Source organism: Ptychodera flava, chromosome 7, assembly GCF_041260155.1.
Source record: "Ptychodera flava strain L36383 chromosome 7, AS_Pfla_20210202, whole genome shotgun sequence".
NCBI lineage: Eukaryota > Metazoa > Hemichordata > Enteropneusta > Ptychoderidae > Ptychodera > Ptychodera flava.
In genome coordinates, this window is record NC_091934.1 from 22264200 (window position 1) to 22281108 (window position 16909).

At 38.1% G+C, this 16909-nt stretch overlaps 1 protein-coding gene across 5 annotated transcripts in view; it reads left to right on the forward strand.

Moving 5' to 3' along the window:
• Positions 1-5376: 5376 nt before the first annotated feature.
• LOC139137033 (tumor protein 63-like) overlaps positions 5377-16909 on the forward strand; it is a 72188-nt gene continuing 60655 nt past the window's right edge. For 4 of the 5 annotated variants that reach the window (XM_070704961.1, XM_070704966.1, XM_070704962.1 and 1 more), the window contains exon 1: positions 5377-5500. Coding sequence is in view for 1 of the 5 variants with exons in the window: in XM_070704959.1 (XP_070561060.1) it covers positions 5807-5824 (18 nt within the window). In the remaining 4 variants the exon portion in view is untranslated. Of the gene's footprint in view, positions 5501-5673; positions 5825-16909 lie in introns of those variants that run through there. The other variant, XM_070704959.1, reaches the window with a different exon arrangement.

A 16909-nucleotide genomic window follows, 5' to 3' on the forward strand; every position in this document is an offset into this window, starting at 1 on the left:
CTAGACACTGAGCTAACAGTTCTGCATGCCCTCCGCATTCATTCTCCGATATGTTAGTGCACTTCGTGTAAGGGGGGGGGGGGTTGCGGGAACCGTCTTAAGAAAATCAAACAAACCTTTGGTTTTTGGAGCAGTATAGGCCCTCACTTCACCCTCATCGCAAATCCAAGCTTTTAATGCATCCGGGCCAATTTTTTTTAAGTTGACTATGAAAACATTGCCTGAAATTTCGAACAATATGGAACAGGTCGTTTTCATATGCCTGTGAAACAATCAAGGTAGAATTAATGGAGGAGTGATCATGAGAGAAGTTTCATCAGCTGATCGAAAGGCTCAATATGCATTTCAAAATTATGTATAAATCAACTTGCACAAATTAAAAATCTCCGATTCTACTGTTTGTTAGTTTTTACCTAATGTTTTCCAAAGTGTCTACAGATCAGCAGGAAGTACTGCGGCATCGCAAAATTGACTGCCCTCTAAAAGGTTTCATTATATTATGATAACGTAAGAAAATTAATTGCTTGAAAACATCTTCAGATGCTCTGTCGATCCCAAGAGATATACCAGCAGTAACTCTATGGTCTGTCCCCGCTGGCAAGAAAAAAAAGGAATGCGGCATGCACTGATATCTGCCAGCCTGAATTCGTATTGTATTGCTGTCCCGATGGACAGATGGAAATAATAATTTCGACTTTCGTCCGATACATGACTCGGAGACCAGAGCTGAGGTATAGCAGGTACATTGTATGCACGGTACATGGTACAGGGAATTTGTTGCCCCTGGCGGGCAAGTTTTCAAAATTATATCTGCTAGGAGATCTATTTGCCGATCGCCATTTATTTGTACAGTATTTTCGTCTAACCTTGACAGGAATTGCCGTTACTCGAGAAACGATTTTATTGATCGAAACATGTAACTGCATGAGTTACGACATTAATCCGTTAGGCAGTGTGCGACAATTACTGATGTTGGGAAATGATAGTGCAGGAACGATGTGGGGTTCGGTCCCACCGCCTTGGGCAGACTACACTTCTCCGTGTAATTCTCACTCGTTGTAAGAAATAGTAAGTCGGAACACCTGTGCTGTTCACAGTAAGATTCACAAAAATGTAAGTTAATGAATCATATTTTCATCAAAATACAGACTAACTTGGCTGAGGCAACTAACAATTGCAAAAAGCCCCCTGTAATTTAGGCAACCTTCTTGCAAAGCCATCTTTTTGTGTTTATTTGTTTTAAATAGAAAGACCGAGAACTTTGTAATTTTGTATAGGAGTTTATTGTAATGCTTACCATAGAGAGAATAGGGAACGAAAGGCTGTAACATTATGGGTATATCTTGTTGTACTGATGATATTCGACTTGAACGGAACGAAAATTTAGCCCTCATTCTGAAGGGTTCCCCTAAAACATTGAACAAAACAAAACAGACTATATCAAATTTTCCCGGAAAATTAATCGTAATTTACTGAAAAAGGTAGTCCTCTCGCCTTTCTCGGTGCAATAAAGTCATATCGTTTGGAACTTTGCCAACTTAAAGCAACTCCTATTGACATTGAACTCTTTGAGTCTGTTGTTGGAAAGCTCAGCTTAAAAATTTGAGGTATCGATGAGCAGTTGTTGCAACTATGTCATAACATTAAGTTAACAATTTCAAATTTGTGGCAAAGACCAATCTTAAAAATCTTCATTTTGTGACACATCATCAGAACATGCTGTTATCATTATTTTGAGCATTGTCAGACACAATCGGATGTCGGGGGCAATGACCGCATCTGTGGTTGAATGTTAAAAGTAAGCTTCCTCGAACCTGAGCTTTGACGATCGACGTCGACTGTAAAATCTTCCATTAAAATCCAGAGCATTTAGGTATCAGACAACTTCGCTCAGTGAAGGTATATGCGCATAGAACATGTAGATATTGTGACTCTCAAACTTTTATTCTTTTCTGATCTGCTACTTGTAGTGGCTTATTTTAAAGCTAGCTCTTGGTGTGGGAAAAAATCACCGCCTGCGTTTTTCGAAAATGGAATTATATTTTTCTCAAGACGGATAAGGTTTTTAATGCCCGATCAAACATTTAGCGTTTGTGGTGAATGGGAACCTTATTTTTGTTACCTTTATGAACATGTCAAAAAGGAAAATGGTGTCAGATATTTTGAAAAAAAAATGTTTCCGATCTCTGCCTGTGGTGAGTGGCTGTTACTAAACCCATATCAAGCATCAGTCAAAAGTTTTCGTTTTAAACTTCTCCCATTGGTTTTTTCGTCGCATTTTGATTTCCAGATGTCTTCTAAATTCACGCGACATAACTTTCTTTCTTTTTGCCCGTGAATATTTGGATATCTATCATTTGGCGTTTCCAAATTGGATAAAACCTTTAGCAACTGTGCTGCAGCAAGGTATGGTAGAGTGGATGTGTTATGACCTATTTCAGTTTGGTATCTTTCGGAGAGTGAAGATGGAGTTCTTCTTGGTCTCTGGATCGACAGCCAACGCGAGCGATCTAAGGTCGTCAGAACTCGATGAAAAACACCTCCAAACACACACGTACTCACTCAACCCATCCTTTCAAAACGCACGGAACAACTAATGAACATGCAAACAAATGCTGGGACTTAAATTATGATAACCCGCTTTCTCCTCTTTACGATTAAGGACGGAGGTGTTTGTCCGGCACGTTTTTATACGGTTTACCGAACTGAACGCCTTGGTCTTTGTCAACTTCAATAGGATGGCAAAGTTAACGACACTCAAGGGATCGCAAGTCTTTGGAGGACAACTGTATATTAAAATAGATCTCAGTCTGTTTTGATCACGCACTCTTAACATGTCTCTCTGTGCCTTTTTGCCACCGTGTTGCAAAACATAGGCGTACGTATATATACAGCGCGTTACAGCATGGCTGTCAATCGCACATTTCGGACCCACGGACTAGAAATCCATACAATTCGCTGTTGTTTGCTCTCCAAGGAAAGTTGCGGGGGATGTAAATTTGGTTTGATTTCGAATCAAATGAATACTGTCAGTACTGTGGGTCCAAGGTGTGTGTGTGTGATAAGTGCGTTGAGACCACTGGCATCACTCGAAAACTCCATCAGTTATGATTTTGATGTATTATCACTTTTTTTACTGTGTTCTACGACTCGATTTTCTTGCTGTATTCCATATGGCATGTGTTCAGCTTGTTACTGCAAATATGTACAGGGTGTCACTGTGATGTCCAACGTCATAGTTTATCATTAAAAATTAACTTTCGTCTGGACCAGAATTCACATATCAAAAACAACATGGTATGGTGTATACAACGCGTTGTGTTTGCAAGGCGAATATTGTTCACAAGCCCAGCGTTTTTGTATTATAGACCAAAAATTATGATAAATATTAGCAAGTTGTTGCTTCTACGCTGCTATACTGCTTATACTGTTATGAATAGATGGGACTATTGCCAATATTTCTACCTGAGGGTTTATTACTGTTGCGTCACATTATCTATAATTAAGTGTCAAAGATTTGCTTTCTGTCAAAATGTAAGCCATGTAAAACTTATATGGGTAAACAATTTCCGTATGTCTATTTTAAAGAAATGTGAAGTGTCTTATAACAGCACTGTACTATGTCTGTCGATTTCGACCCTCACATCGGCGTTTTGATAAGACTTACTACTGGGTGTGGGGTCACGGTGAATTTGTCTCCGGTGATAACTCAGGAAGGTACATTTACTTCCAAAGGCATGAGACTTTTTCATTGTTAATGGGCAAACGCGCATTGCATACGCCACTGTGAAATTGGAAGGAAAATCATTTTAATAGACGATTCTGTGTTACGGAGTACCCGGGCGAAATATAAAACTGAAAGCAGCTTCATTTCTGGCCATTGCCCGCACATGCAAGGTATTTCTTTTGTCATTATTGAGGTGTCTCCAACAAAATGCTGCAATTTTACAAGTATTTCCAAAAAGTCCGTGATTGATCTGCACCCGCGAATTACCTGAAAAAAAAAATACTGGAAGGATGTTTCTCTTCCTTCCAGTATTTTGAAGTCAATAAAACACAGTTGTTCTGATAATCTAACACCATAGTGATCAGGGAAAACAGAAAAAAAAAAACAGAATAAAATATAAAATCTCATCACTTCCTCGCTTTTGCAAAATGTCAAGCACGAGAAACAAGTCTCTGTGTTTTCTTACTCAACGGACAGCTGTGGAAAAGCCACGAATTATGGAGCGGACACTGAGGCAGTAGCATTCGGTTGTTTGTGGAGTTTTGTCGGTAGAAAGGGCAGCAGGCGGGTATTTTACTATTAAAGCGCTTTATGAGCAGTAGCATTTTATGCGTTGTCTAGTAGTTTGTTCTGACCGTAAAGTACTAGAGGTTCTTACTCTCAAAATCGTGACGAAACGTTTTGTCATATTAAGCCTAAAGCTTGTAAGCATGGTCCGTATATATGTGATGTTATATTGTTGACAACTAGATTTCAGACCGTACCAGAATTGATTTGTCATCAATAACCTTATATATTGTTTACTTCTTCATATTCCAGGAGATGATAAAAAATATTTTTCTAGAACAAAGACGATAAAAATATTTAAATTTACAGTTTTTTCCCTGGTCATCTGTAGGCTGTATACCCAGACCTAGCAGCGCGGGGCTACGGTTATGGAAGCCAGTGCAGCTCGCATTCCACGATGTCAAGCGTACCTGAGACCTTGATGTTCCATTCAGTTATTTTTTACATCACGCCGTCCTTGATGTAGTCAGAACCAAGGTCTCCCGATTCAAAGTGGTTGTTTTGTGATGCAGTATACGGCCCTCTCTATTATAAGTTGAAGCCAATTTCTCCTTTCTTATACCCCCGCCTTGTTGAAATTTAAAGTGGGGTTTAGACTCAGTGCTGGAGCTTTGATATACAAACAGTCGGAATGACTACTCTCCCACTTGAACGGTGATAAAGTTGTGACATCTGTACATACCGTGTATACAGCTGTAAATTTCAGTTTGTAACACATGTAAAACAACACTTAGAAATGTTTTCTCGCAGAAAACTTTTTTGTACAAGTGACGAGAATACTGAGTTGTCGATTTATGACTAACTCTCTTCTGATTGGTTAGTGTAACGATTAGTTTATAGGTCACAATGGGGTCACGGAAGTACTTCCGCAACGTTTCGGACCATGATTCTGGCAAGCTCGAACAGAGTCCTTACTTCACAGAATGAACTGCTTTTCATTTTTTTCACATAGTTGGTCAGTGTATAAATCTCCCATGAATTCTCTCAAATGGCATAAAATCTCATGCATATATGACATCATTAAATCTAAAAAAAAAAACGCCAGGCGATTTTAAAAACACGACATGAATATTCATGATAGGGTCATGATCAAACATTCTTCGAGACCTCGTGGTGTGTATGGCTGCTGGATAGCTGAGAGTCCTCGCTAAAAATCGCGATTTCTGCCACAATCGTTTGGTTTTGGACTGCATAGATCGTCGCTCTGTAAGTATAAGATATGCTAATTTTAGGAAAGCATTCAGTTGGCGTCGGTAAAAGCGCTGTTTTTTGTCTGTAGACGTTGACACCTCCTTCACAAGTGCAGGCGAGACTACGCTCGGCATCTCGTTCACAAAAGTTCAGTAACGTTTTGGCGCGCACATTTGCCCTAATGTTATTTGTCACACACCCGATTTCCCATACACACGCAAATGCACAGTCGCTGCCTCCTGATCGCGCATTGTCACCTTGTACCTGTACGGATTACATTGCCGAGTTGTACCCGATTTAAACTGTGCTGTCCAGTTTGTTATGGATCGATTTGGACAGGTAGGAAAATCGAACGTTGTACACATTCACTAGCTCCACGTCATCCTTGTCATCATCCCCATATCGGGTGTCTTGGGGATTCCCGTCCAAGGAATGCTTGATTCTGTTGATGATCACATGTTGTCTCGCATCGCACATCATGCGGTGCGCGTTTCTTGATTTCTAATTACATTTTAATTCTTTGTATCGGCTATCGAAGAAACTGTGGAAATTTTAGCATGTTCTCAGTTGCACATACATCCAAAATCAATCGAGCACCCGGAAGAGATTGTTGTCGGCTGTCAGTGTTTACCTCGCGTCGGAACTCGTGCCGATTTTGACTTTAATTTCAAAATGGACGGAAGTATGACTTCCCTCCTGATATGAGTTTTGTCCAATATTGCTGATTCGCAAGACAGGCAAACCCTTTAGAGGTCGCGCTGCAGTATATATAACCCATGTTTTTTTCTCGTTTGCAGTTTTTATTTACCTAATATTTACTCTTTGAATTCTTCAATGTGATTATGAAAATACCAGGGCTACTGTCTTCGTGCTTTTGAGCACTAGAAGCTCATTGGCTTCCATTTTGCTAAGCAAACAACACAAAATTTTAAAGTGTCAACTCTCTGCAAGTTTGGATTTCATGTCATTATACCTTTCGAACACCAAGACTTCGCACTTCAAACGATTCGCCTCTCAGCGCGGAAGCCCTAAAATGCCCGTATGGCGCCCGTTTATGTGGTGATACGAAGGGCTGTTGCGCCTTGTAAACTACTGTTCGATAAATTGTGCTTGAAAGGAACGCGAGCATAACTTTTTTTAAGAGGTCACAAAACGATATGGTCACCTCAATTGGTTAACTAGGGGTGTCAAGTCTTGATTTCTCGGGGGGGGGGGGGCATATTTGGATTTCTTGTGCAAGTGGTTTTCTAACGAAATGACTGGGTTTCCAGTTCATTTAAATTACAGGACCCTGAAGCTTACTCTGCAAATATTTATAAAAAATGTGACATTCATATATAAAAAAAAAATCATTGGGCATGCCAAGAGTGAATTTTGTCTGAAACAAAAGCTTTTCGTGTGTGCATTGTGTTTGGTGACATTTTTCAGTCTCTTGTGTCAGTCCTGACCCACATAATCTCCTTAAACAAACGGAAGAATAGATGTATAACATGCTGACCTACCTATGAACTGCGATCATTGACAACCCGCCATTCTTGTTGTAAGATTAGTAGCTGTGTACCTCAGGTGAAAAGTAAAAAAAAATGGAGACCACAAAGAAAAAAAATGGCAAGATCGCAAAGGGCATGGCAAAACAGTATTGTACGTGGAATAACCCAATGTTAGTCTTGAAATTTTTGAAGCAATCTCTAGTAGTATTGATGGTGTTTAACAATTTAGCTCCTATATAAATAGCCTATTTTAACTACATTTTGGCGAATAACACAAGTTTCTAATTTACCCTTTTTCTTCCAGACAGTAATAACTGTATCACTTCCCGATCAGCCAAGTCAGTAAATAGCGGTATTGAGCCAAAACGTGACGTATTTTCACCCACTTGGCTTGGTATGTTCTGGCATCTTTTGTCCAAAAAAAATCAACTTTACAGTATTATGTTTTCAACAGCCTTCAAATGTACAGTATTATGTTAAAATACACCATATGGAATACGTTGTGTTTCATTAATTTTAACCATCTTGACCTGGTGGTGAAATATGGACTTGGCAGGAAAATGTTTTTTTTCTAGAGCCAAGAGGCAAAATGGCTGATGAACTTTGATCACAGATGAGAGGGCACGTTCGCAGAAAAGAAAAAGTCGCTAATGTTTTGCACCTATTGTGCAGCTTTGTGGCTTTAACATAAAACAAAGTTGTATTGCATCACACAGGAGGGCGGTTCAAAAGACCCGTCAGTTTCTATTCTTGTAATTGTTGGCGTGAAGTTGAGCGGGAATGGTTTTATGCTTGAATTACAGAACATGTCCGTCATAGTGGTAACGAATGCACACTGCATTGTACTGTATCACCATGGAGGTATGGAGCGAGACTGATGTGTGAATCTCCAGGCCAGTAGGATAAAATTCTGAAAGTGCCATCATAAATATTTGTGATATTGTTTTAATTTACTTGGTTGTATAAGACATTTTCACTGAGGGTTCAAGTCAGGAGGGTTCAAATCAGGATGCCTGCATTTCAAAATTTCAAGATATAGTTTTCCGCTGTTCGGCAGTGTGCCCTCTAAGCCTATTTTGTGCGCCATGACTCATGAATATTCTCTGTGACGCAAGAAAATTTTCAGATGAATAGGAAATTGTACATTATGACTCAAGAAAATTTCTCAAATTTTTCAATTGACTCAGAAGTTTCATGAAGTCCCTTTTGTTAGAGGGCACACTGCTGTTCGGCATATGTTGTCGGGAGAGTGATATAAAATTGCAGCAGCAGTAACTTTCACTGACTATGTACATGTGTTGTGTGGCTCATTTGTCTGATTTACGCTCTTAAGTATTTTTTCCCCACACTCCGACAAAATGTGACTAGTTAAGTTTTGAGTACCAGTAAAAGGGGTAATTTGGAAGCAAGCTGTGTAAAATCAAACTTTACAGTGTAGCATGACACTCATTCTTCACTCACTGTTTGTTTTGCCGTGAGCAAACTATTTCCAATTGTGTTCAAAATCGGTAAAGTACATTTTATATGCGCAAAATTCTAAAGTCCAGTTTGTGATTTTGGTTCCAACTCGAATGCTCGGTTCTCTGATGACAGTCTCAAGTTAATGAGATGTCAGTGGCCCCCTCTGGCTACTGACCTGCATGTATGCTGGGAGGTATTGTCATGCCAAACACTACACAAATCCTAGCCCCTACGGGAGTGTCACTGCTCTTCTCCAATTGTCACAAGAATTGAGTAATCCAAAGTAACTCTGATACAAGCAAACAATGCAATGAACTGGTCGCTTTTTATCTATTCCTTTCATACAGTTACTTACCTTGGATTTAGAATGCGGTTATTTCCTCAGAGAGACACTACTTTGGATGGTTTTCACTGAAATGTGTTAATCCTGTTAGTACATGAAATCACCATATTTCATGTTCATCTTGGTTGCGCGGAATAATTGCTCAATATCTGGTGTTCATGAAGCTCTTTTCTTAATTGATCCAGATGTTTCAATTTGTTTGTGTTGCATTTATCTCAAACTATTGAAATGTATAAAAAAATCAGTGTGCCTTTTCAATTTCAAGATCTCTCCACGTTTTGAGTCAATGGAGGAATCGATATAATAATAATATATTCTCAAATTTGATTGGTCTTTGTTTATCAATTAATACCTGGAATTTGTAAACTTTTTTTGAAGTCAAAGTGAACACCCTTGAGTTCATGGTGAGTTACAGGTAGATTGGCTCAAGCAGTCTGCTGATGCACTCTGCCCATGTTGAACAATCCTGTATTTCTGTAGGTCTACCAAGCCAGTGAAACCACCAAACATGTGACAATAGCCTAGGTTAAAATTTAAGTGCTTATTACTCTGTACGCTGGTTCATTCATGCTCTGTGAAATATAGCTTGAATCAGACTGAGCCTGGCAGTGTAAAAATCTCTATCTATGCACAAAGGTCCTATCCTGCCATGAAACTTGGCGTGCTGGTCCCGTGGACTGAAATATGTGGCCTTTATCCCCATACATTCCGTTAGGGCCTTCAAAACAATAGCAAAGGAATTAAGCTAGGATCACATACTGCACAGTGAATAATGACTATACTGTCAAAGAAAATTATAACACGTCTTTAAAACCTTTTGAGTGCTGTAATATTTCCCACCAAAATTTTAGGGCAACATTTTACCAAATTTTGTGAATTTTTTTATTTTTTTGAAAATTTTGGACCAAACAGACATCATATTTCATTGGCTACAGTTTTTTATCAAAATTTTGGCAAAAATCTGAAAAAATTTGACTGGGGTTACATTTTTTAAAGGTGACAAAAATTGACTTTGATGCTCAAAGGGTTAAATGTTCAGTTTATTGCTGTGTGCATATTTGGTTTGATCAGTGATTGAATTGACAGTTGCTACGATTACTGTGCTGGTTGTAGGTACTGATTTACAAGTGTGATTAACGTTTGACCACAGGGTTGCTTATCACTGATTGTTGTTGGTGTGTATCGTTTGTATCGGCCATTCATAAAATGTAATTGTATGGACAGGGTTCAGGCACTGTTTGTTACAGTCATTCTTGTATCATGTCACAGCTTTCTGAACGGGTTTTGTATGAAAAACGAGGTGAACCCCTTTCTCTTGCACAGTCGTAAAATACACTGTAAAATGTCTTTTAGATAATGTCTGCCTCAAAAATGAATGACTTAAATTTTGCTCAAACTTTCTTTCATGAAACTTACAAACTTTCTCTCATAACGTGCAAATTTTGGTACAAAGGAAACAAATAACCAAACATTTACTGATGAATTTGAAATTCAAAATGGCTGCCATGCCTGTGTTAACTCTATGCAGAAAAATGAAATTTTTCATTTTCAAAAAACTAAGATGGTAAAAATTTTTATTACACCAAGAGCTTCAAAATTAGCCCCCGCAAGTGGGAGATCAGAAAAGAATTGTAAAAGTTTGAGGGTCCGAATATCTGTCCCCGAGGCACATTCTACCTTTAACCTTTCACCCCCAGTTCTCTGTATACAGGTCCAACTTCACCATAGAAAACAATGGATTTGGGACAAACCATGGTGGTGAAAGGGTAAATTTGATGGCATGTACATTTGAGTCTTACAGTAAGGTAGATGTGGATAAAATGTTCACATCTAACGCTTGACTCAAGTGTTAACAGAATTAGTGTATTGTATTATTGAGCAAAATTTTAGCTACAGACAGTGTGCTGTGGGCAGGCAATCAAAAACTGTAAAATGTCCATTTGTTGATGGTAACTGTTACACATGTTGCAGTTAACCCGTACTGTACTGCCAGAAAGAAGTTTTGGAATATTGTAGGGACATAAAGTAGGTAGACCTATGCATTGTCAAATTCAAAGAGGAGTATATGAAACTGAGGTTGAAGAAACGATGTGATATAGGATACACAAGCCTAGTTATATTAATAGTGATGAACATTTTGCTTTTGAAGAAAGGAAAAATATGTATAAGAAACAATAGGTGGAAATTTATAATTTGCGTCAAAAGGCATTGGGTGAGTAGGAACTACTACTAGCCCATCCGTAAAAACTACTTGACCATTTTGCAAGTTGATTTGTAAGTTGTTTGCACAGCTTCTTAAAATAACAGTCAGTGTAGTTGGACTAGATTAAAATAACAGTCAGGTTGGAGCAGATTACTATCTTGTAAATAGAGACAAACATAAATAAACATGGATGTTTGCATTACTGGATTGACAGTGCCCTCAAAAGGACAATATCCCCTTTATTTTCGTTATCTTCTCAACTGTTCTGTGTTTTTAAAGGGGGTTATTTTTCACTCAATAAATGTTCTCATATCTGTGTGTTATCAGCCAAGTTGAATTTCACTGAATGTGTCTTTTGTGCTCATGACATCTCAAAAATGTGAGAAGTTTGAAACAAATCACAGGATGAAGTATAATTCTGATATTTCAAAGATAAATTCATATATTCGTATGGTTGCCAGGCAAGCATTGGAGTGTTTTATCAAATGAAATGGATTGCAGGGAGAAAGGTTTGATCAGCAAGTTTATTAAAAATTAACAAGTTCCAACTTAATTCCATCGGGTACTAGTGAACTATTTATTTTTTGGAAAAAGAATCACTTATGTGTCAGTTGAGTGTGGGCATGGACTATATACACATAGTTGTGCAAACTTTGATAGACGTGAAATTATCGTAGACCAAATTTTTTTCATAGTGGACAGATTTTCATGAAAGGACACGCTCCTTTTATTATCCCTGTAAATTGTATAAGATTTACAACCCAATCAGTGTTTGAAGTTCTGTGTCACGACTATCCACGTTCACTATCCAGGGTTCGTTGTCATCACTGTACCCATTGATGGGCATTGTGGCAAACACCTGTATTGTCAATCTCATGGAATATCCACCAACAGGCAGTATAAAATTTGAAATGTTTCTGGTGTAAGCGTACATCATGTATTTGCTTGGTGATGTTTTCATTTTATATGTACTGTACATGTTCATTTGCATAAATTTTTTCTGCAGGTTAGGAGTCTGCACCAAGGTTACAGCATACATGACTGCAATGTAGTATTTTTTACTTTTACCTTGATTGATTACATTGAAGTAGTGAAGATTTGGATGTGAATTGAGTTTTTCTTCTTTCAGACTTCATCTGAAAACTTCCGAGATGCTGTTTAGTTTTGTTCCATGAAAGGATCCATTGACCATGACAAATTTATCAACTGATCTCTGATACCATCTTACAAGTTAAAATTTTATTTTGGAGTGTAGTGGGTTCAAGGCCTCTCTCTCCCTATGCTAGTAGGGAAGGGCCCTGCCCTATTCATTCAATAGTTTTGGTTTTAATTGTGTTCGTGTGCAAACAGTGTGTGCCCCTTCAGTGCCATTTCTCAGCAAATATTTGTAAACTGCTTCAGCACTTCTGGGCTGCACTTTGACTTGTGTAAGTGCGGAATTATAGCCATTCAGCTGGTTCTGGACGGAAGATTGCAATTCTACTTTGTTCAATAATCCTCTTCCTCCGTAGGCACTACACTTCACAATTGCCAGGTTATAAAAGTTAAAGTATGCAATATTTTTAATGACGGTGCAGGGCAGAGGATCTTTTTTAAGTTGCATTTGGTTTTATTTAGTGGGGCTTTCATTTTCCTTTGAACTGGAATCAGAATTGCACTTTTGAAATGTCATGAGCTGAAAAAAGTGTTCAACAAATTTTAACTCATAAACCCTTTTAGCGCCAAAGTCAATTTTCAACGTCTTTACAAAATGTACCCCAGTCAAATTTTTTTCAAATTTTTGCCAAAATTTTGATGAAAAACTGTAGCCAATGAAGTATCATGTCCATTTGGTCCAAAGTTTATAAAAAAATACAGAAAAATTCATCGAAACTGGTAAAATGTTGTAATAAAATTTTGGTGGGAAAAATTACAGCACTCACAGGGTTAAAAGAATTCTGGCTAACTTTTATTATGCTTGTGATGTCTCTGGATACATATGATGTTCAAGTTCAAACACACCATGCTACTGGTAACGTACATGTATGGTAAGTGTATTTTGACACTTCAAAAATTGACACACATTTCAGACTATTAACCTTTTCCTGCCAGATGGGATCACTTCCCTATTTTTACCAGCTTGGCTTGGCATTTTGTGGCAGCTTTTAGTCTGTAACAATGTTTAGAGTTGACATCTATGTGTTTTTTGGGCCTTCAGATGTTGAAATGCTACATATGGGACCAGTGATGTCTCATTTGTTTTAACCAACTTGACATATGAACTTGGCAGGGTGAGGGTTTCTAGGCATTCAACAAATGACTCGTCAAATCAAGTTAAGGTGGTGTGTGCCTTGAAAGTGAAGACCTAAACTTTTGCTCAAACTTTCCTTAAGGAATCTTTTAACCATTCTCTTTCAAAATCTAGAATAAAAATCAGGCGTTACCGTGCAAATTTAATACTAGAGAAACACATTACCCAAGATTTACTGATATTTAAAATTCAAAATGGCCACCATCCCTGTGTTAACTCTAGGAGAAAGAATAACATTTTCGATTTTCGAAAAACTAATCCGGCGAAATTGCGAAAGTTTTTCTTTCTCCAAGAGCTTCAAACTGATCCCGCACAAGTGGTAGGTCAGAAAAGAATTGTAAAACTTTGAGAGTCCGAATATCTCTCCCCAAGGCACGATCTACCATGGAAGATAGTTTGATTTGCAAGTTCATTCTGAATTGAATATACTTTCAACTTTCAAGTTCAGATTTGTATCCATTGATTATACACCCTATCCCTGGAGATTAGGGATAAATTAAAAAGGTCTGACAGACGTGATGTCCTTAAAGTGACCCTTTTCTGAGAGTAAAGTAAACAAGAGTATACAGAAAGGAGAATGAAAAAGTTGTAGCCTGATACGTTGCTAATAAACCTTCACCCTAATTTCCTGTATGTGGGTACAACCCCCATTGTCTAGTGGTGGAAGAGATAAGTCGACACATTTGTAGTGTACCAAGACCATTGTGTTTAAGTTGGTGGTTTTCTTCAGTGTTCAGGACAGAGAACTTCTGTTCAATATTTTTTATTGGGGCATATTCAAAGTATATCATGGTGTAGTGTAACAACACACAATTACATCTTTGTCTGCTATGACACTGGTAGCTGATTTATTTCTCTTGAATGTTGATACAATGTTGATACATCGTTGGTTTTGTCAGTGTGTTATATAGTGCAAGATTTGAGGCACAATCACATGAATATTCAAAGTCTCTGTTGATAATTAATGATGTTCAGATTTGCATTCTTACATGTAAACCATACTTATTACTACTCTGCAGGTAGATGAATGCTCATGTGTTATGCTTTGAGCATTATATTATTATTTTTAGGAACATCTGTTGGATGAGATGAAGCTAAATTGACATGATAAAGGTGGGATACGCCTAGCCTTGGGGGCAGATGTTTGGACTCTCAAACTATAACAATATCCTCCTGGCCTACCTCTTGTGAAGGCTTATTTTGAAACATATGGAGAAAAATTTTCAGCAGCTTATATTCTTGAAAATTTTGAATTTTATTTTCCCAATAGAGTTAACACAGGGATAACAACCATTTTGAATTTCAAATATTGGTCAACATCGGATAATTTGCTTCTCCAGTGCCAAAATATGAACCATGACCCCCAACTAACATTCTTGATTTTGAAAGAGAATGTTGAAAGTTTGATCAAAAGTTTAAAGTCTTTCATTTTCAAGATGCGAACTACCTTAGGAATTAAAAATTCACAATAGAAAGAGCAAGAGAAACAGTTACAGTTCTGCTCACACTGATAGATTAAATTGCAGGTCTTCTCAGGATATGAAGAGTGTATACATGCAAAGATGTGCAGAGATAAAACATTGATTTCATGTGTGTATGCTCTTGTTATTACTTCTTACTAGTTCACTTCCCTGTAGGGAAGGATGTCGGAAGGAAAGACTGTTAGAGTTACTACTTTTTTATCTGGATGTATGCTCATTATGGTACATGTAGCACAGCCAAGATTGTTACAGATGAAGTTATATAGCAATATAGGGAAGGGATATCTTGCCATACTCACCAATCTAGTATCTATGTGTCCATTTTGAATTCAGAACTCAATAAACCATATAGATGATAGACTTTAAACAATAAATGATACTAAACTATATATACTGACTATAGACAATATGATACTAAACTATACATATTGACTTTGCCTTTGTGTTATTTGTGTGGTGTTTTGAACATCACAGATTATTCAGCAAATACAGAAATATTGATAGGTATTTCTGGGTAGAGAGGGACTGTGTCATGCTCATGCTTTAATACGATCAGGGCAAGCCGGCAGGGTGATGTTGGGCATCACAGATATTCAGCAAATGTATGGTAGGTATTTCTGGGAAGACTGTGATGTCATGCTCATGCTGCACATAACTAGGACAAGGGGCAGGGCTCAGAGGCCACGGAAGGCCATTTGTGGTAGCTGTGTTTACATTTTTGAGGAGCACTTTGGTCAGGGTGGGTCTCTATACCGGTAGATCTGTGTATGATACCAGAAGCATGTTATGTTAAGAAATCGCATACTCTATACCATAGATTTGTTAGTTTGTACAGACATGTATGATGTAACAGTTTTACCCGAAAGGGACATACCGGTACTTTCGTCAGAATGCCAGCAATGATTCATGAACACGATTGGTATGGGTACCAATTTTTCTTCAGAACAGTACAAATTATCATGCAGTTTCCTCGTATGTGAAAGTCACAGGAGTCATTGCTAAGGTGAATCTGTGATCTCTGTTGAAGGGAATCTTTTTGTTAAATACAGTAGCGCTCAGAAGCTGTGGCCGACAGTGTGTATGAAATGGATGACAATCAAGCGTAACTAGCCTGAAGGGCAACCCATCTGATAGACAAGGAACTACCCCATTTGATTTGAAAATTATTTGCTCACGTGTGTGAACACACGTGAGCATATGGTTTAGCCATGTCTGTCTGTCTGTGTGTCTGTATCCCCATTATCTCAAAACGGCTGAACGTATTTCAGTCAAATTTGGTAGACATCTTCAGAATTCAAATGGCTAGAACTGAAAAGGTTTTGGTGGGCGTGGCTTGCATATTAATGAAGTTATCACAGTTTTAATTTTTGTGATACATGGTAGTCTATGGGAAGCATGATGACCATGGTTTCTGGACATCTCGACCCCAAACCAACTCGACCCCAGTCAACTCGACCAGCTACCAACCTAACCATGGTTAGACCTTATAGCCTTGCTCCTTCATGCCAAATATCAAAGTCACAGGTCTTGCCGATTTTGAGAAAAAGATTTTTAAAGTATTATTTTTCTGATTTTTCTATGACCTTTGACCTCCCCTATACCTATGCAGCTAAGCTATGGCAATGGCTTATTCTGGCCTATGTTAAAGTCCAAGACAGCCAGCGTCTATTGGACAATGGCCAGTAGGGGACCAAATTGCTCTCCACAATTTTGGGGATTCCACTTGACCTTGACCTTGGCATCTTCCTGCAACTCATTTATTATGTGCATTTCTAATTCTGAGCTAGCCAATAGAGCTAGAGGTCTGATTTTTGGTATATAGGGATAACTTAGCAATACAAATTTTTTGACAAAATGTCATGTGATCTCGATGACCTTTGACCTTAAATATGAGTATATGTCCATAACTCAGTAACCACAAGTGCTACACCCTTCATATTTGGTATGATGGGAGACCTTATGACATCACATCCTGTACCTTATTAATTATGTGCATATCTAATTCTGAGCCAGCCAATAGAGCTAGAGGTCTGATTTTTGGTATATAGGTATAACTTAGCAATACAATTTTTTTGACAAAATGTCATGTGACCCCGATGACCTTTGACCTCAAATATACATATATGGCCATAACTAAGTAACCCCAAGTGCTACAC